Source organism: Phoca vitulina, unplaced genomic scaffold (genome assembly GCF_004348235.1).
Source record: "Phoca vitulina isolate PV1807 unplaced genomic scaffold, GSC_HSeal_1.0 scaffold1, whole genome shotgun sequence".
Lineage (NCBI taxonomy): Eukaryota > Metazoa > Chordata > Mammalia > Carnivora > Phocidae > Phoca > Phoca vitulina.
Window position 1 is genome coordinate 68,871,879 of NW_022589704.1, and position 22,453 is coordinate 68,894,331.

Consider the following 22,453-nt stretch of genomic DNA (forward strand, 5'->3'; position numbering starts at 1 on the left):
GAAGTTCTAAATATTTTTAAAGCAAATGTCAATATGTTGGAAAAATAGGTATATTTGTGTATGTTATTACTTTTGAGTTTTTTTTAATCCATGACGTATATATGTATCTTTTCCCTTAATTCGACATGATCTCTAAAAACAACAACAAAAAGTTATTAGGAGCCAACCTGAAAGTTCCCAATGGTGAAATCTGGAACAATTTGAGCAACAAAATAAGTAATATAGTATTGTATTATAATCCAATGTATAAAATAAATATGCATGAGTATATATTAATATAAATAAATGTCTGGATAAATAAATGGGAAAGAAAGGATAAGTCTTTCTTAAAGAATAATTTCAAATAACATATATAAATACTTCTTACCTCCCAGGAGGTAGAGCCTCCTCTCTTGAATGTAGACTGAACCTAATGACTTGCTTCCAAAAACTAAAGTATGTAAAGAATAAAATAGTAACTTGACCATGGAGAAACCTGGCAAATACTACTCTAGTCAAGTGATCAAGGTTAACATCATCAATGATAAGTCATGTTGATATCATGTACCACTGATAGGATGTAATAAGAAAAGCATTTCACCTCTGTGATATTCTTCCCAAAAACCACATAATCCCAGTCTAATCATAGGAAAACATCAGACAAACCCAAATTGAGGGACATTCTAGAAAATATCTGACTCATACTTTTCAAAACTATCAAGGTCATAAAAAAAAAAAAACAAGGAAAGAGAGAGTATCCTCAGAGGAGACTAAGGAGACATGAATACTAAATGCAATGTGTTATCCTAGATGAAATCCCAGGACAGAAAAAGACCATGAGTGGATAAACTGTTGCAACTTGAATAGGGTTTGCAATATAGTTGAAATTAATATATCAATGTTAATTTATTAGTTTTGACAAATGTGCCACGTATGATGTTAGAAGAAACACATTAGAGGAAACTGGATGAAGGGTATATGGAGTCTGTATCTTTGCATCTTTTCTGTAAATCTCGATTTATTCCAAAATAAAAAGGTTAGTTTTTTAATGTTAAGCTTGAATAATAATAAAGACAAATACATGTCTCATAGCACTACAAAAAAAATGTATAATTAGGTTAAAGATCAAAAAAAAATTTAATATGGTACACAAAGAAATTATATTTTTGTCCTTGAGTTAAATACAAGAAGCAAAAATTGACAAACGAAAAGATTAATAAATTTGAGTACATCACGATGAAGCACTTCTATAGAAAGAATACCACAAATAAATAAAACCTGAAAAATAAAATGTGTAATATAATCAATAGACAAATATTAGAATCTATAAGAATTCTTTAAGAATATACAAGAAAAAGATAAAGTCTTTTTTTAAGTGGACAAAAAGTATGAATAGGCAATTCACAAAGGAAGAAATGAACAATAAACTTAAAAATATATCCTAAGGAAATATAAGTTTTTAAAAATTATCCATTAGATTGGCAAAACAAAAAGTTTTATATTATGTTTGGGAGAAGGCCTAGGTTAACAAAAAAATCTCTAAATAACAATATTCTAAGGAAATACAAATTTTAAAATGATCACATATTTTAACCCATTAAATGGGAAAAATAAATTTTTTACATAATATCACATTTCAGAGAAGGCATAGGTTAACAAAATATCTCAAAGAACACATAAAAATTGGATTAGTCAATCTGAAGCATAATTTTCTCAGTATTTATTAAAAATATTAATGCAAATAGACATCTCAGTACTTACTCCAGAGAACATATATAAATTTTTTAGTGAGGCATTGTTTAAAAAGGGAACAAATTTTGAAACAACCTAAATGTCCATAATAGGAAATAGTTACATAGACTATGGAATATGCAACAGATGAACAATGAGGTAGATCAATCATCTAACATGCATAGATCTCCAAAATATTGCTTAAATAAAAAAGCAGTGTATAAAGGCAATAGCATGATATCATTTTCAGAAACGTGCACAATGTCATGTATTATCCATGGGTACATGCCAGGTCTGGAAGCATACTCACCAAACTGAAAACAAAGGTTATTTCTGTGGAGAATGGAGGAGGCCAGCAGTCAGCGTGGTGATCAGTTGAAACCTTAGATTTTATGTTTTTACAAGTTCATTACATTAATTTTTTAAAGCTTGAAGAATGTCTTGTTTTTAAGAACATTTTTAGTCCTACTTATCAATTATTAGAGTCTCAGCAATAACAATACTCTGATAAATATCACAATCATCCCCTCAAAGTTCTTGCCAAGGAAGCACCAAGCTTACACGCAAAACTGAAATCTGCTGAGCCAAGTCCTTAACACCCAATGGCACATACTGTTTGTCTTCGATAAATATCTGAATGAGTAAGTGAATGAGTGAGAGAGTAGACTACATAAGGTACCTGTTTTGGAAAATACAGTTGCAGCCTCACCTGAGGAAATTATAAGGGAACCCTGCCATTTCACAGAGTAACAGAAAAATTTTGATCAAGTTAAGATGTGAAGCATTTGGGTTCTAGTTCTGGTTGTTCCATTAACTTATTTCATGATGGTCAAATGTTCAACTGAACCTGAATTTGTTGATCACATTTTCTAGAAAATAATGCTGCCTATGCTACTTACTTCAGAGATATATGGAAGGAGGAGGCAGAAATGAGTTCATAGATACAATAATATTTTGAAAAATGCATAGATGCTCTTGTAAAAGAACTTTTATTATTTTTTTAAGATTTTTATTTATTTATTTGAGAGAGACAGAAAGAGGAGAGCACAGAGTGAGAGTGAGAGGGAGAAGCAGACTTCCCATTGAGCATAAAGCCGGACACCGGGCTCAATCCCAGGACTCTGAGATCATGACCTGAGATCATCACCTGAGCTGAAGGCAGACGCTTAACTAACTGAGCCCCCCAGGTGCCCCAGAACTGAAGAACTTTTAGAAAACAGTCATCATGCTGTTCAATTGGGTTGGTATCATTGCTCTGCCCCAAGTACTATTAGTGGGTCTAAGACACTAGACCCACTGCTCTAACCCAACCATCTAATCTATATGATGTCTGGATGATGGAAAGAAGTTTTACAATGTATGAAATCCAGAAATAGAAATTACTTATATTCAAATTTTAAAGAAATTGAATCTAGAAAAAAACAGCTTGAAAGAGAATTATTGTAAATGTCAATAATGTCATACTAATAATTTCATTTTTAACTCAATGAACCTAGGTTTCCCTTTTTTCCCTAACAACACAGTAGATAACTAATCATTCCCATAACTATGTAGTGCTTACATCTTATTCCAGTTCTTTTCTTAGACAAATTAATTTATACATTTATCCTAAATTGACTTTGAAGTTAATTTCAGATTTTGGTGACTGTCTACACTAGTTTAAAAATACAAATCACTTTGTATTAAATGTTCTTAAATATTGATCAAACAACATCCAAAAGTTCCTTTTATTATAGTCATGTACATAAAAAATGAGGCTTGTACACTGATTTAGACTATCATCTTGATTATCAATTAATATTTCAAATTCTTCATGGTTTAATCACCTCTAATTTGGACATGAAAATAAGTATGCTCCTTGACAATCATCCTAACAGATGTTGAAATACCTGAAATTAGTTTGTTTAATTGTTTGAAGAATTATAACACGATTAAGCATGATAGGCACGTAAATGCTGCTAACTACTTGGTTCCAAGGACATTTAAAGAATTACCTAGTTTCAAGGTTAAATCAGAGTAATTTGATCTCTCCAAGTGAAAGAACAACCATAATAGATTTTGTTAAGTCTTCAATTAAGAAGATCCTGTATAATCATTCCATAAAAAGAAAAAGCTGATTTTTAAAAAGCTGTTCTAAAATCTCTGAGCATAAAAGATATGCAACCCCTACAAGAATAGTACCTATTTTAGAATAGTGAATAAATGAAGAAAAAGAAATTATGTTATAATAAAAGTCTTGTTACCTAAGATATTGAAAATTCCAGAAACAACACATGGAAAAACCAGGCAAAAGGAAGAATTTCAACAAATGTAAAATGTCTTTTTTATCATAGTAGCTAGGCTTTCCATAAGCTTTTGTCAATATATCAAAGATAAAAATATCTGTGGTATTGCCTATGTCTGATTTTGAAGGAACTAATTTAATTTACAAGAGAGAAAGCATTTGCTAGCTAAAATTTTACAGCATTATCAGCAGTGCTGATTACAAAATATATATTTTAGGAAATAATATATATATATATTTTAAGTAAATATATTAGACATTTGAAAGCATATCCTCCAATCTCTTCTGATTCCCACATAGAACTTCCAAATCAGTTAATGGTCTGTAAAAGTATGAATTTGAGTTCTAATATGTGTATAATGTCTCCCACACTACCAGGAATTATAATGGGAAAACTATTAATTTAGCCTAATGTTTTCTGCTTCACAACATCAAAATATTTCTCATACATTTTTGATGCAAAATTCAAACTGACAAAAACAAGTTGAAGGGAAATTTTTTTATTTTTAGCACCCTAAAAGTCCATTTGGCTTAAAGGAATTATTAAATTTAACTGCTAAAATTGAAGAACATCACAAAGAAATGTAGCTAGTGTTTAATGGGATTAAGCCAAGGGGTTTAAACAGAGAGTACTCTAAATTTTCTTTATAAGCCATTACCATACAGTCAAAAACCAAACTTTTTTTTTTTTTTAACTCAACACACCTTTTATGGAGTACTTGTACTATATTCCAGGTCATATACCAGGCACTAGGGATACAGACATGATTCAGACACAGTCTAGTGTGGGAGACAGACTCGTGCCCAACTAATTATAAAATGCATTGCTAGCCTGATTCTGAACTTCACTCTTATGGAGACTTAATCAATTTATCTGTTTAGCCACATTATAAACAGATCACAGAAATTACATGGATTTTCCAAAAAAGCCACTAGCACTAGAAACAACTTTATAAAACTAGGAGTTTTATAAAATTTTGGGCAATAGCTAAATTTTGCATATAGTTAACTATTATATTCAATGGAAATTTAAGCTTCTATTAAACTTTTTTAAAAGCTTGATTCAATTCACAGAACAGTCATGTACATTAACAGAAGTTATCGCTATTGAATTGTATTATCACCTTTTCCTTAGGCTATTTCCTTTCTTTCTTCCAAAGGTAAATGCTTCCTACTATTAAAGGGAGTTTTGTAGGGGTGCCTGGGTGACTCAGTCATTGGGCGTCTGCCTTCGGCTCAGGTCACGATCCCAGGATGGAGTCCCTGCATCGGGCTCTCTGCTCAGCAGGGAGCCTGCTTCTCCCTCTCCCACTCCCCCTTCTTGTGTTCCCTCTCTCACTGTGTCTCTCTCTGTCAAATGAATAAACAAAATCTTAAAAAAAAAAGGGGGGGGAGTTTTATATATAATTCAGGTGAACAAAAATGAATAAGATCTAAAAAGTTTCCAAACACATTCTCTGCATTTGATAAATGTTCATTGCTCTTTATTTTGACTGGCTCAGATTTATGTAAAATTTCCTTACTTCATTTTCAATTTGAATGTTCAGCCAAAACTAAATTCTTTGGGAATATTACATTTTCTAAAATCTTAACTTCTTGAAAATATAACCAAGTCCAAACAATACAGTGTTTTCTTGTGCAGGCTTTATCCAAAATAATCAAAGGGTGCTCTTTGAGTAAAGATACTCTTGTATCTTTATTCATATAATATAATACCACTGCAGCAGCTTATCAGAAAGGAATATGTAATTAGAAAGTCAGACCAACATAAAATAATCACTAATCTACTTGTAAAAGCCTGGGGAGAAAAATCAGGGGGAGGCTAATTAGAATTATATGTTGTCTTCCCTATACATATTCTCTTTATTAAGTTTTGTTTATACATATATGTTAGCTATAGGCAAATATTATCACAAGAGGTGTATTACAAAAAAAAGCATATCTGGAATTTTTAATAAAATTTCCATCAAAGCTCATAGTTTCATGGGAGCATATAAAACTAAGAGAGAAAAAGTTACTGGAAATTGCCAAAATCTTTCCTATACTTGGATATAGATAAAGTGGGATGGTCACACTTAGCCTGACAGGTACTCTTTCTCCATTTCCTCTTAAAAGAGAATTTATAGATTAATACAGGATATCCATTTGTTTTTGTAGATTCTAGTTTTGTCTACTTGGAATCTATTCATCACAGAACCATGTATAGTAACTATATTTTCCTATTTTCGGTATTACTGATGATCTGGCATTTGGGGCCTTACAGACCGAAGGAGAGACTATCCCTTTCAGGGCTAGCTAAATCCCAAAGATAACAACAACTTGCCTACAAATATACTTTTCATATACAAACCAACCAATCCCAAATCTATACCACCAACTTCCTCCTCATCTAACTCACACAGCCAAATCAATAATTCTCCTGCCCTAAATCATCCCAGGGCCAGGGACCACATCTACAGCCCAAAGCCCACCAGAATTATTTAAACTAGACAATTCTAAACTGTTTATCCTGGCTTGCCTTGCCTTGCCTTTCCGTATAAAGGCTCTGGCCTAAACTTTTCCTTGCTCCTGTCCCCTGCCATCTAACCAAAAGCTAGCACTTCCCCTTGCCCCTGCAAAGCAGGTGGCAAGACCCTTTCCAAAGACTTGTCAGTATAACATGGCTTTTCTGAGCCCCTCCTGTGTTATTTTGCATAATTAAAACCTTGTACCTTTGACCCACACCTCCCCATACCCTCTTCTCCCCATCCCCTAGCAACCACTCTTCTACTCTCTGCTTCTGTGTGTTTGACTATTTTAGATTCCGCATATATGTGAGATCATGCAGTATTTGTCTTTCTGTGTCTGGCTTACTTCACTTAGCATAATGTCCTCTTCAATTGTTTCTGAGTATTCAATTATTACTTCTGAAAATCAAATGGTCTCTAACTCTCACATGTCTAATCACTTTTGTGAAATGCTAGATGGATTAAGATCCATCTTGTCCTTATCTTATTGTAACCTCATTGTCATTTCAAATTGTAGTCCGAAAAGTTCCCCAAATCTTTAATAAATAAATTTTATTGTGTTTAGTTTGTGTGTTTTTTTGTCTTTGAAGAATGGTCGCTAAGGACGAAAATTTTTGTTTTCCTCCCCTTCTTCTGTGTCTCTTTTTGTGGCCACACCTGACTGACCATATCATAAAAGGCCACAGAACACTGAAACTATTGACTTAAAAAGATAATCTGAATTATCTTTGAGTCTTACTTATTTGTACTGATCTGATTCTCCCTTTATCATGGATTGTCTGCACAAAGACATTACCAAAACAGGGCAAAATGTTTCTTAAGCCCATGATTGGCACATTTTACTATAACATCCTACGTAGGTGGAATCTTTGCTGCATTTCTTAAAAGACAGAAAAGCTACTTGTTTACCTCCTCCATTCTCGTCTAACAGTAAAGCTGCCGTAAAGGTAATTAATGTAATTGAATCAATTAAAATTTTAGATTCATTAAAATATATGAACCGTTCATATATTAATGTTTGTATTAAAGTTCAATCGCATTTTGTGAAGCACTCATGCTTCTTGTTTTCTAAATATGCAGGTACTTTTTGAGATAAATATAAATATGTGTTTATAAATTATTGAAACATAATCACCAAATTATTGTTTTATGGAACAATCTGCAATTCAATAAACTTTTGAAGCCTCTTCATTCCCTTTTCAAGATATTTTAGGAACCAAGAGAAACACCAGGAAAGTATATTTTTCCAAGAAAAAATGATTCTAATGTCAAAAGTTTCAATGTAACCATGAAAGTTAGGTAGTAGAATTCATTCTAAAATATTTGACCTACTTGAAATCAAGAGAGCTACTGAGCTAACTAGATACTTTGCATTGAGATACATCACTGTCCTAGGGAATTAAAGATATAAGCCCTTTTTTAACCTGTGCCAGATCATGCAACCATTTCTAAAGATGGGAGAAATCTGTTTAGATGAGAAAGCTATATAATTCAGTATTCCTAGTCGAAGAGATATAAGGAAGTTTAAGTATGTAAAAGGAAATGGAATAATATTTTTAAATCATGAAAGGGAATAAGTGAAATTATAAGCTACTTGAAGAAATTTCGTGAAAGGCTGATCTTTTCAAAGCTGGGTTCAAGGTTGATTCGGCATGTTTTAAATGGATATACCATAGTTAAAATTTCCTGAATTATGAGAAAGCTTCACTGATCTTTTAAGCGGACAAAGTTGATATTAAGTTCCTCATTTCTGCATTTTTGTCCTCATAAAGATTTGGCAAGATATTATATTACTTTATGTTACAGAAATGGTCTGTACTGGAAATTCCAGCTCCTTTATTAGACTGGCACTAGTATCTAAGCAGTTTCTAATATCAAGCTAAAAGAGTGGATGTTCAAGATTTGTTGTTGTTTAGTTCTTATGATAACCATTTATAATGGATATTTATGTTAAAAACTAAATAGAAAGTACTAGCTTACAATGCCAAGACAAATGTAAAACAATTTCTGTTGTACAACTGTTTACTAAATTATTTGAATTAAAGTAGATTAACCCTAATATCAGTTCTTAAGAACTAATTATATTTTTCAAGCCACATAAAGATAAAAAGAATTATTAAATCAGGGAGTTATGAGCACAGTCTAAATCATCATGTTTTATTTAAGTAACAACATATAGAAAGGTCTAAGAATTTTACTTTTGTCAAGTTTGTCATCAGGATCTTCAGGTACTTCTTCAACATGGTTTTGGTGACATGAAAGGTCCTGGATGGTTCAAATAAGAATGACAGTCTCTTCTTAAGGAGTGGTAAAGATGAAAATGCTGTACATAAGAATCATCTTAATGCAACAAATAAAACCTGAGTGCCTATCATAGACTAATAATCAGTTAGGCTGAGAAAAAGGATAAGACACTGAAACACCTTGTGAAACAGACCTCTATGAACTTCATTCTTAAAAAAAAAAATGTTTTAAAGAATGTCTGTGGTTTTGAAGAAGTAAGGGAAATATTTCATTCATTCAAAGATGACTGAAAATTTTCATGGCCAAAATGGTATCTAGTATGGATCTGCAATGATGGGGCTAGAGTTTCATATCTTCACTGTACAAAGGAGCCCTGTATAAAAAAAAAAAAAAAAGATAAGCTAGTAACTATAAGCAGAATTTTGGTAATAATTTGAGTAAGGTGAACAAACTGAAGAATTTTCCAAATCGTTCAACAGTCTTCAGAACTGTGATTTAAAAAAAAAAAAAAAAAATACTTCAGAGAGAAACACAACCTATAGTAAAGTTGGAAATGGAATACAAAAGAAAGTGTTAGCAAAATGTTGTCAATCACCAACGTTTTAAAAATACCTGTGAGGCTTCTAGTGGAAATAAAAACCGGTTCTATAATCTTTCTGGAAGGAATTTTGGCAATATTTATATGTAGCCTCAAAAATTAGCCTAGTAGCTCCTTGAAGAAATGACCAATTCTGGGGCTGAGGCAGAGAAAATACAAGATGACCCTGGGAAATCTTAGCTCCAAACACTAAGGAAGTGCTCAAAAAGAATGAGAGCTTGTTGGGCGCCTGGGTGGCTCAGTTGGTTAAGCGACTGCCTTCGGCTCAGGTCATGATCCTGGAGTCCCGGGATCGAGTCCCGCATCGGGCTCCCTGCTCAGCAGGGAGTCTGCTTCTCCCTCTGACCCTCCCCCCTCTCATGTGCTCTCTCTCTCTCTCTCTCTCTCTCAAATAAATAAATAAAATCTTAAAAAAAAAAAAAAAAAAAGAATGAGAGCTTGTTGAAGGAGCTCCTAACGTCCAAAGATGAAAACGCTGGAGCAACAAAACTGGAAGTGAGAGTGTTAGAATATGGCCCACAAATAAAATAAATAGCTCTGAGTCCGTACTGAAATGAGCAATTGAATGAATAAATGGAGGCTATGTGACTGCTCTTCCCTACAGAAAAAACCCCGATTTCGGAACGCAGAAAGAATGAGACAGAAAATCAATAGGCAAATACCACAGTAATACATAAATAATAAGCAGGAAATAGTCACTGATGAACGCTAAAATTTGTGGGCAAAGAGTTGAGGAAAAATAGGACATTCGCAATGGTCTTCAAGTTATCTCCTCAAGATATTCATTATTACAAAGGGGAGATTTTTAATTTTACAGTCGAAAACCCAGCAGAGGGGCGCCTGGGTGGCTCAGTCGTTAAGCGTCTGCCTTCGGCTTGGGTCACGGTCCCAGGGTGCTGGGATCGAGTCCCGCATCTGGCTCCCTGCTCAGCGGGAGGCCTGCTTCTCCCTCTCCACTCCCCGTGCTTGTGTTCCCTCTCTCGCTGTCTCTCTCTCTGTCAAATAAATAAATAAAATCTTTAAAAAAAGAAAAAAGAAAACCCAGCAGAGACCTCCCTAATCAAGGTTAACATCCCCCAAGATAAGACTTCATCTATCCCCTGATATAACTCACTGAGAAGGAAGCATCACTTCAGTGGTATTCTTGACAATAAATGCATAACCCCAATCTCATTATGAGAACCTCACAGACACAAATGGAGAGAGAATCTACCAAAAAAAAAAAAAAAAATGCCCTGTATACTTCAAGAGTGTCAAGGTTATGAAAGGTAGGGAATAACTCACAAATTGGAGATGATTAAAGAGACATGATACCTAAACACAAAATGGGATCCTAGAACAGAAAAAAGATATTAGTCCTTCGATATCCTAATAAATACTGTGGCTTATTTAACAGAATTGTACTAATGTTCATTTCCTTTTGATTATTAACTATAGTTATGTAAGACGTTAATATTATGGCAAAGTGAATGAAAGGTATATGGGAACTCTTTGTACTATTGTTGCAATTATTGTGTGCAAAATTTGTCTCAAAATAAGAAGCTAAAAAATAACAAAATGAATTTTTTCTTTTATATTTGCTTTTCTGTGTTTTCTAACCCACTTTAAAGAATAAGTATTAATTTTAGAATTAGGAAAAATATATTTTGTTATACTTAACAGATTATATTATTGGCTTGCATCTTATTACTCTCAAATGGATAAATCAAGTTATTGACTAAGCATTATTAAATCAATAATTCGTTATTAACTATGCATATTGGGTATAAAAATCTTTGGTGCAATTATTTTCAATCAAAGGAGAATATTACTCCAGTAGTCATACCAATGATAGCTATCATTTTTGAGTAATTCTTCCAAACAGTATAACTTATATATGAATGTGTATACATAATTATGTACTTTATATGTACATAATTTATTGATTCTCATGAGCCTGCGAGGTAGATATTATTATTGTTATCATTCCTATTTTATAGGTAAGAAAAATGAGGCTGTGAACAGCTGGGAAACTTGCCAAAGCTGGCATACATACTTAATTGGAACAGTTAGAACGGTCTGACTCCAAAGTTTAAGCTCTTGACAACTGATGTCTACTAATGTTGCTGCTTAATATACTACCCATGATATGTTTAAGAAGGACTTGCCTGCACTTGGCTCTGTTAGAGAGCAGCACAGAATTATGTGAAATAGACTCTGCTTTTAAGAATCTAGCACTCTAATTAAGGAAACAAGTTATATGTATGTGTATTTATATATGAGTAAAAGTAATTTTATATATACATATAAATTGCAAAGTGATATGTAATATGTAATAAATGCTAAATGAGTAAAATAAGCAGTAAGCAATTTTGTAATCCATTATGATCTATAAAAAATAGCTCTCTCTCTTTTTTTTTTTTGCAAGATTTGGTCTTCTAGCATTCCCACAGCTAAAACAATTCAGACATACTATAAGTTTTCAGTTAATTTTTTAAGGTAAATATTCTCAAACTTTAGTGTACATAAGAATCACCTACGCAGTTTTTATATTTCTTGCTTATTGGCGCTACCTCCTTGATATTCAAGTCTTCAAGTTTAAGTAAGTCCCAGGACTTGCATTTTTTAATGAGCCCTCTTAATCATTCTGATGCAGCTTGAATTCAAAGTTTCAATAACAATCCCTTTGTTTAGGAGGAAAAAAAAATATCTCCTGGAAGTGCTTTGTAAAATTATATAATATCAGATTTTGGGGCAGGCATTTATATTATAACATTATTCATTAATAAAACACAAGGTACATGATATGCACTTAAATAACAAATTAAATTATACATTAGGTCTATGTCTTGATGTCTACATGTTTTTCCATTTTTTAACCACAATCTTGTTTCTGAGCAATTCAGAAGAGTTTGGATAGGCTTATTCCAAGAGCAGCTTAAATATCAACAGAAAATCACCTCTGTACTTATGAAAGGAACAGAGTGAATCTAACAATAATGAAATGTGCTTCATCAGCAGAGCTGTTTTGATTCCATCTGGCAGTTATATACCTAACTACTTTTTATGGCACTTGCTTTCTGGAATGTGACTAGGTTATCATCTTTGATATCAAAGCCCCATTAATTAAAAAAAAAGTCTTTAGGAAGCAATCACCTTCTCTAAATAATATTGGTTTCTCAGAATAAGCTAGAAGAAGCATAGGTACAATAAATGTTGGAGGCACTCCAGCAACCTAACACATTCAATATGCAATGGGAAAATTCTTCTTAAAAAAAACTTGCTTATTAGATCCTTAGAGCATAATTTTCATGATGAATCATCAAGTCTTGATGATACTGATGTAAGGACTTTATCACTAAGTCAAAACCATACCAAGTCTTTGGCTATAATACTTTATCCCTCTATCCCACTCAATCCCATAGATTAATCACTATTTCCATTCTCTTGGAAGACCCTTGGAGTCCTGAACTATTTGGAAATGGCCTAAACTTAACATAGGAACTTGTATGTAAATGGCATCCAGAAATTTTTGTGTCAACCTTGATATAGTACTTAGAAGTCCTCACTAAAAAGAAAATAAAACTACAAAACATTGCCATAAGAAATTAAAGATCTAAATACATAGACAGAGACAGTCCATGTATGTGTTTTGTAAGACTCAATATTGCCAAGATGGCAATTCTCCCCAAATTGATCTGTAAGTTTAAAACAATCCTTATCAAAATCTTTGCAGGTTTTTTTTGTAGAAATCAATAAGTAGATCCTAAAATTCATATGGAAGTACAAAGAACCTAAATAGCCAAAACAATTCAGAAAAAGAAGAACAAAGATGAAGAACTTAATCGCTACTTGATTTCAAATTTCACATGAAACCTCAATAATCAAGACAATGTGGTATTAGGGTAAGGAAATGCATATAGATAAACAGAACAGAACTCAGAGCCCAGAAAAAATGACCTTCTATTGATAGTTACTTTCAACAAAGCTGGCAAGAAAATTCAATGGAAAAAGGTGGCCTTTTCCACAAATGGTGCTTGGGCAATTGGATATATATATATATATATATATATATATATGCAAAGAATTTAGACTCTAACTTCACACCATACACAAAAATTAACTCAAAACAGATCATTGATTTATATGTAAGAATCGAAACTATAAAACTCCTAGAAAAAAAACATACAATAAAAATCTTTGTGGGCTTGGTTTAGGCAGATTTCTTAAATTCAATAACAAAAGCACAATCAATAAAAGAAAAAAATTGATAAATTGCACTTTGTCAAAATTAAAAACTTTTGTATTCCAAAAGTCACCATTAAAAAAGTTAAGACAAGGCCAGACAGTGAGAAAATATTTGCAGATCGTATTTCCGAAAAGGAAGTTGTATCCAATATATACACATATATATATAAAAGAAAACTCTTGGGGCCCTGGGTGGCTCAGTCGTTAAGCATCTGCCTTCGGCTCAGGTCATGATCCCAGGGTCCTGGGATCGAGCCCCGCATCAGGTTCCCTGCTCAGCAGGAAGCCTGCTTCTCCCTCTCCCACTCCCCCTGCTCATGTTCTTTCTCTCGCTTTGTCTCTCTCTGTCAAATAAATAAATAAAATTCTTTTAAAAAATTTAAAAAATAAAGAAAACTCTTTTAAGTCAAGAAGACAACAAAATAACCAATTTGAAAATGAACAAAATATTTTAATAGGCATTTCATCAAAGAAGATATATAAATGGCTAATAAGCACATAAAAAGACGTTCAACATCATTAGTGCTATAGACTGAATGTTTTTGTTTCCCCAAAATTCGTATATTGGAATCTAGCCCTCAAAGTCATGGTATTAGAAGGTAGGGCCTTTGGGTAGGTCTTTTATAAAAGAGGTGCCAGGGAGCTCTCCTCCCCTTCTGCCATGTGAGAACACAGCCAAAAGATGCCCATCTATAAACCAGGAATGGGCTCTCACCAGATACCAAGCCTGCTGCTCTATGATCTTGGACTTCCTAGCCTCCAGAACTGTGCAAAATAAATTTTTATTGTTAATAAACCACCCAGTCTATGATATTTTGTTACAGTAACCAAATGGACTAAGACAATTACTCATTATGAAAATGCAAATCAAAATCACAACAGCATACCACTTCACACTCATTAAAATGACCAGTCAAGAAGACAAACAATATCAAGTGTTGGCAAAAATGTGGAGAAACCAAAACCCTTATATTATGTACAGGTGGTATATGTAAAATGGCACAACCTCATTGAAAAAGAGTCTCGCAATTTCTTTGAACACTATACATAAACTCATTATATGATCCAGTAATTCCACTCATAGGACTCTACCCAAGAGAAATGTAAATATATGTCCACATAGAGACATATACATGAAAATTTATAGCAGCACCATTTATAATAGCCTAAAGTTAGAAACTATACAAATGACCAAACTCTCAATAAACAAAATGTTTGTCACCCATACGATGTGATACTTTCCAGCAATAAAAAGGAACAAACTTCTGATACATGCTACAACATGAATGGACGTCAAGAATGGTTCACTTAAGTGAAAATAGCCAGATGCAAAAGACTACCTACTGTACAATTCTACTTATGTTAAATGTCCAGAAAAGGCAAATCTACAGAGGTAAAAAGCAAATCAGCAAAATGTAGATTAATTATTGCCTAGGGTCAGAAGAAGTGGCTGTTAACTACACATGGGCTGGAGAAAGCTTTTTGGGACAATGAAATGTTCTAAAATGGATTGCAGTGATGGTTGCTCAGCTCTGTAAATTTACTGACAATCATTGAATTGTACATTTACAGTGGGAGAATTTTATGATATGTAAATTATATATATGTATTTATTATATGCAAAAGATCTCCTTAAGCATCATAAGATCTTAGAAGAAACATACTTTGAAAATCACTATTGACTGATAATGAATCAATGTTTTCCTTGGAATTTATTATAGTCTATAGTAACATAACACTATATGAGGCTAGACCAACAATGGCCTTAAAAAAATGTTGGTAACACAAAGTGAGGTATAATGGAAAAAAATATATTTTCCTAGAAATTTAGGTGTTCTGATGTTCCTTATGTTAAAGTTTAAAGTATATCAAGAGAAAGTTCAGAAAAATGATTTGGAGGGAAAAAAATAACAATTTGACCCAAGTTAAATAGTTCTCTTCCTCTCCCATACATAGGATATGCTATATACTCTCGTAACTCAGCTTTGAAGATATATTCCAAAAGACCTCTAGGTCTGCAAATAGTTTACTGAAACCCTGACCAACCTCAGCACTGTCTTGACAAAAAGAATAAATTTTGTGGTAAAGACTATCCAGGGTGTGTGTGTGTGTGCATATGCGTATATGTATATGTGCATTGTAAATTTTCATGAATATATATTCCACTTGCCCTTTTCTTGATTTATATATATAAATATGATTTACATAAGAATTGTTTAGATCCTCAGTTTTTTCCCTATTAGTGATAATGATTAAACAATAACTTACATTTTTTTGCGATATTTTTTAGGTAAAATTTGACATTTTGCAGTATACAATTCAGTATAATTCACAATGTTATACAAACATCACCACTATGTAACACCAAAATATTTCCATCACTCAAAAAAGAAACCCATAGATGTTAGCAATCACTCTTCAATTTTGCCCCAGGCTCTGGCAACCACTAATCTACTTTAGTCTCTAAGGATTTGCTTATTCTGAAGTTTTTATATAAATGGAATCATGCAATATGTGGCCTGCAGTATCTTAATTTTATAAGATCTTATATCAGAATACTTTCACTTTTGAAGAAGTAGATGAGAAAGCCCATTTTATAATGGTATTCCTTTTATTTTTTAATTGGTTCTAATTAAAGAGAACAGTCACTTTTTAATTAGATGCAATATTTTCAAATCCTAGCTCAGTACTTACTAGCTATGTGAATCTGGGTAACTTACTCAATCTTCTCAGCCTCAATTTCTTACTTGTAAGGCTGGATAACATTAGCAACCTTTCAGAATCATCATGAAGACTAGAGATGTCTGTGCTTAGTGTGAGCCTGAGACAATATTTCTTATCACTTCATAAAGATTGTCTAATTACCATCATCATTTTAATCAGATGTTTACTCTATGCTAGAAGAGGGACTACACAGGGGCGCCTGGGTGGCTCAGTTGGTTAAGCATCTGCCTTCAGCTCAGGTCATGATCCCAGTGTGAGCCTGCTTCTCCCTCTCCCTCTGCCTGCCGCTCTGCCTATTTGTGCGCTCTCTCTCTCTCTCTCTGTCAAATAAATAAATAAAATCTTTAAAAAAAAATAGAAGAGGGACTATACAAAGATGGAAAGAAACAAGAGATTTGGACTCTAGGCCAAGCCCTGCCATTAACTAGTGTAAGCAGAATGACCTTAAATACATCTTCTTATCTCTGGGTGTCCAGTTTCACCATGTGTAAATTAAGGAGTTAGTCCAAAATATGCAATTGAGCTTTATAGTCCTTTTCTGACCAAAACATTTATGATTCCATAAAATAGATGCATTAAATATTAGTTATTCCCTTTTTCTAAATGAGCAACATACCTCCAAGGGGTATCTGAAACAACTCTTTTACATGAGACAATATATTAGAACTTTAATTTACATTTATCTAAAAATAAATAAAACTTAACTAATATTACTATACAGATTGAAAGTGGTATTCTCACAGAAAGCCAAATGATCAAGTGTCATGTATCCTATGAGGTATGAGAATGGTAGGAAAGGTAGAGTTTCTCTACACAAAAGTATTGAGCGTGGCACCCACATTTCCCCATTCACTTGAAGCATCTTGCAATACACTGTAGCCGGTCTTGCCCTGTTTAGACTTCTGAAGCAACCATCATCCTAAGGTGAGAAAGAAATGATACCTTGGAAGTGTGATTTTTTTTTTGGCTGTGCTCGCTGACTCTATTTGAGTTCCAGAGCTTTGTCCAGATATTTTCTAATTCTTCATGAAAAGCGATCTCACTTCCTCATCTGACCTCAATATTTTTAGCATAAACTTAATACTTGTAGGCTTTAGACTCTACCACTCATTACTACCTTAGCATCCTATACATATGTTAATTTCTATAGTCACTCACCATTGTAGAGTAATAATTCAAGTTATAAAGGGGAAAAGGAGAATTGATTTCTTTTTTTTTAATTTTTTTTTTAAAGATTTTATTTATTTGCGAGAGAGAGAATGAGAGACAGAGAGAATGAGAGGGAGGAGGGTCAGAGGGAGAAGCAGACTCCCCGCCGAGCAGGGAGCCCGATGTGGGACTCAATCCCGGGACTCCAGGATCATGACCTGAGCTGAAGGCAGTCGCTTAACCAACTGAGCCACCCAGGCGCCCGAGAATTGATTTATTATACGGCATCTTGTTTCCTATGTATTACTACGAGAGTATGTTTTCTTTAAATTAGTATTATAATCTAAATTACAATTTAAGTAAAATAAAAATACTAATATTACTTAGCCAACTTATGTATTCTTTTTGTTATTTGACATTTTAGTCCCATTTCCCTTTCCTTAATTTAATAATATAGAAGATTTTTCATAACTTTTTTTCACAAATAAAGCAATAAATTGGGCCATTTGGAAATCTAGAATTAGCATTTTTAAAAGGTACAATATTCCATCATCTACTCTACACCAACAAATTACCTTTAAAAAGTGATCTTTACTCTAGTTCCATACCTCAGGGCAGTTTTATAAGCAAGTTCAACTTAAAATAAGTTCCTTTTAGGACAGCAGAATTTTAGAAGGGATCCAACATGGAACCACTACAACATCACCCCAAATTAAATGGCATAAGATAAAAATATTTGTTATAAAAATATTCTCCTATAAGTCTCTTCCATGGTCTAGTAATTTAAAGATTGTCAGGTTACTCCTAGAAGCAAATTCAACTCTGAATGTCAATGAAATATTTGAAGTCCTATGCAATATCCTAAATTCCTGGCTTCATTTCAAAAGATTAATTCTATCTTTACTAAAGTGATATCACCATCATTACTATGACATATAGTCTCCATATCCACCAAAGTCAAACAGCTTATAACAATGGTTAAATAGTTGAGGAGAAAACAGCACTTTTTCTCAACAAGTTAAATAAAGCTCTATCTATAGACTAGCTAGATTGTGAGCTCCATGTGGACAGGGTTTTGTCCATCTAAGATGTTCAGTGCTGTATTCCCAGCCCCAAGAAAATGTTTGGCCAACAATAGACTTTTAATAAATGGAGGAATCTTCTGAACACAGCTTGATCCATAGCTTCAGGTGCTATCAAGGCCAGACTGTATTCTGGGCCTAGAAGAACTGAACGTCCTAACCTTTAGAGTGACAAGGGCCTATAAAATGCAAAGATGCCTCATCCAACAAAAGAAAATTATCTTTAAAGCTCCCTAGGGGGGACTGAGGGGGGAAAAAAAAGAAAGGAAACATGTCAGGACCTCCTTCACTCACACCCTTAAAACGAACTTTATATACAGTAAATGAAGGTAAACCTTGGAGGCTTAAAAAGAATGTTTTCCTCCCTTTCCTCCCTACTAGCTGCTAAGTTTTATTGAGAACTTACTAAATCACAGATACTTCACATCGATTATTTGAATCACTCCTTACAAAACCCAAGAGATATGTACCATTCCCTTCCCATTTTTCAGTTGAAGAAACTAAGGCTTATCACGTCCCCAAGATCATAGAGCATATAAATAGCAGTGCTGAGACCTACTAGACTGTTTTTAAATACTATGCCATATTGCCTCTTACATAATTATTTGCAAAGTCATCTGATTAATTTTCTGAAACAGAGTCCAAAGCTATTTCTTCCTTTCTCTTCCAAGTAGAAAAACTCCAGACCAGGATCTGATTATGATAAGACTGATTAATAATGTAATGTAAAAAAAAAAAAAAGAAAAAGTGCTTTTTTTCTGAACTAGTTTTAGAAGACCTATATTCTAGTACTGGCTTCAATACTGTGTGACCTTAGACATGTTATTCCAACTCCTTGTGCCTCAATTTCTCATTTTTAAAATTAAAATAATAAAATCTGCTTTACTTAACATGATTGTTTGAAAACTAAAAAAGGGGCGGCATAAAAGCAATTGGAAAAGCTGAAAATACTATATAAATATAAAAGTAGGCTAGTAATTCAGCATCCTTTTTAGCCTCTCCAGTTTCTTCTTCATATAATGAACTGCTAGCATGATCTTCTTTTGCCATTAAGGTATGTAACTATGTAACTATTCTGTACTGGCCATTATCCACGTAAAATGCAATCTTTGACTCTTCAAAAATTTCCATCAGACTGATTATGAACCTTCTTTTCTAGCCACACTTGTATTTCCTCTGTTCCTTTAAGCCACACTCTGATTGCCCATCTAGCACAGTAATGTTATCCCCTTCTAAATCCATCCTGTTAATCCTCATTTCATCCTAAACCCTTTAAGTGTTCCCGGCAAGTGGCAACTCATGCCACATCAAACTGACTTCAGCCTGCTTTTCTAGGACAATTTCCAAACCCCTTCCCCCTACAAACAGGGTTTTTCCCCTATATCCTAACCTTTACTAAATCCCCATCCCTCAATTCCTATGTATAGTTCCTTCCTTTTATCCGAGGAACAATTGTTCTCTGATATTCTTGTCATTCTTTATTCTGAGTACCCACAGAATCCTAATTTATGTATCTATTCAAGTTTGGGAAGATAGACAAATCTTTTACTCTCATTTTTATAAAACAACTCTACTTTGATCCATAAAGAAATGTCTCTACTTTTAAGCAGGCAAGGCTAATTGATATGCTTTCTTTTTTCCCTCACTGCCCCTGCTCTTTATTTAGGCTCCATTCGTGGTAGTGATGCCTGCATTCTTCCCATCCTCCTGCTCCCTCCCGGCCCAGATCTAGCGTCCTGAGGAGAACTGAGCATGCTCAGTAGCCACAGCCAATTCCGGATGCAAACTGGCATCTTTTGCAGATTTTGAGCCCAGCAGGAGAGGTAAAGTCCTAAAAATACAGTGGCCCAGAATTTGCCCACTCCCCCTGAGGTATCATTTGATGTAAAGATGTGTTCAAAGCCTAGAAATGGACTTGGAAATGGACAGCCTGCTGCCAGTCCCTAGTCTGCAAGGTGGGTCACCAACCTGAGTAACAGAGAGCTGAGAAGAGCCCCTTTTCCTGGTTTGGCGCAGGGAGGAGATTTCTGCTGCTCTGAGCTGTGATAGTGCTGATAGATGGCTGGAAGCTGACATTTGGCATTTCTGTTGCGTCAAGAAAATACTGTTGTTGTTGTTTTTCTTTTTTTCCTTGAACACAGCAACATCAGCTGCTCCAGACTGAGAAAGATGTTGCCTGAAGAGCTACAAAGTCTGTGAGCCAGCCAGAGAGATTGTGGAGAGGATAGGCAAACCGACAACTTACCCAAGAATTAGATCTAGGGAGGTGTCTTAAGACCCAGAAATAAACAGGCTTTTTCTAAATGACAATTCAGGAACCTTTCAGATATTCAACACTGAATTGTCTGCTTGTCCCCCCAAAACACACACCTTCTTTGTATGTGAACCATGACACATTTCCTTTTAAGAGACTGACAGAATACACACACACACACAAATCCTCCTGTTCTCCTTTCCCCTGGTTTCTGCAGACTAAATCTCTGGAGCTGCAACAGCAGCAGATTCCCTTACCTCACTGCCAGGGGGGTGAGGCATAGGGAGGAAATTTATCATGAATGGAATATGATAAAAAAGGGGGCGCTTCTTTGCAGGGTCTTCAGCCACCACTGCACAGCCTGAGAAACAGAGATAGGCAGAAACCGGCTGGAAGAGAGACACACAGCTGCCCCTGCTGCTAAAACCTAGCCATCTCTTCCAACAGCAACAGACATGAGACATTTCATCACCGTAGTGCATCCATATTGAGAAGACGGGGGAAAAAATCATGTGCTTTGCGTTATGCATTTCAGTCACCCGAGATGGGAGGAGACCCCTGTCCATATGTCGTGGGAGCTATCCACCACCCCAAAAGTACGATCACTGCATCTAGCCAGCCGACCGCTTGCCTGACAGGTTTTACAGCAAACGCGGTTAATCTGTGACAGCAGGTTGTCTCTTACCGTAGGCAGCAGCGGCTCCATTTGAGCTCCCTGGTCTTTAATCTCCATGTTTTGTAACGCCTCTGGAATAAGCACCTTTCTCTGCAGTGTCTTCAGTGTCCTACACTCAGCCCGGCACTCGCTCTGCTTAGTATTCGGATCAGGTAGCTCTGAAGCAGGAGGCAATTGCACACTCCAACTCACCAGAGTCACATGGCTCCTACTCACTCGGGCTGCTGGCCAGGTTTTGCACTGAATGCCTTGGATCCCTGGGCCGGTAAGAGCGATCTCCCAAGCCCTGTGTCACTGCCCACACCTGGCTACTGGTATAAAATACAGCCTGCAATGCTGCAAGTCTAGTAGACATTAAGAATCCCACCTAAGATGCTAACTTCTTATACAGACTCATCCAAGGGGGACTCCAACCAGCTCAGCCAGACTTTAACACTTTGAGGCACTTCACTTCCTTCCCAGAGCCCCACAGAGAAGGAGGCATAGTGCAAACAAGAGGATGCTAATAAGGTGTACCAGATGTCCTGCTCCAAGTACAGGGGGTCTTTAAAAACAGAAAAGACGACATCAAAATTGACATGCCTTAGTGAGACTGAACTATGCATTAACAAAATCATTTAAGTCATTGTTGACTCAGTAAGAATTGGGCAGACAGATACTTTCAATATTTTAATTATGAGAAACTTGGGTAAGTCACACACTATCACAAATAAAATATATTTTTCTATGATTTCCCAATAAAAATAATAAGGGAAGAAAGTATTTTGATAGTAACAATTATCAAGATACTCAAGCATTTTGAAAAGAAAATGAATCTGACAAGAGTAGCCTAAGCATGTACCCTTTTGCCTTAAAAGTCTCAACAAAAGAGGAGTACAGGATTCTCTAACCATGGGAGAAAATGAGTCAGAGGAGCTTTTTTGTAGGGAAAAGAAGGTGATAATGGCTGTTGAGTGACCACATATTTCCTAGAATTAATTGTAGATCCAGAGTATTTT

General features: G+C 34.7%; 1 protein-coding gene across 1 annotated transcript in view; it reads right to left on the reverse strand.

Moving 5' to 3' along the window:
• Window positions 1-22,088, reverse strand: part of SLC4A10 (solute carrier family 4 member 10) — a 301,442-nt gene extending 279,354 nt beyond the window's left edge. Inside the window, exon 1 of the mRNA XM_032409423.1 lies at window positions 21,465-22,088. Coding sequence (XP_032265314.1) covers window positions 21,465-21,512 — 48 coding nt within the window. The 5' untranslated portion in view covers window positions 21,513-22,088. The remainder of the gene's footprint in view (window positions 1-21,464) is intronic.
• Between the last annotated feature and the right edge of the window lie 365 nt (window positions 22,089-22,453).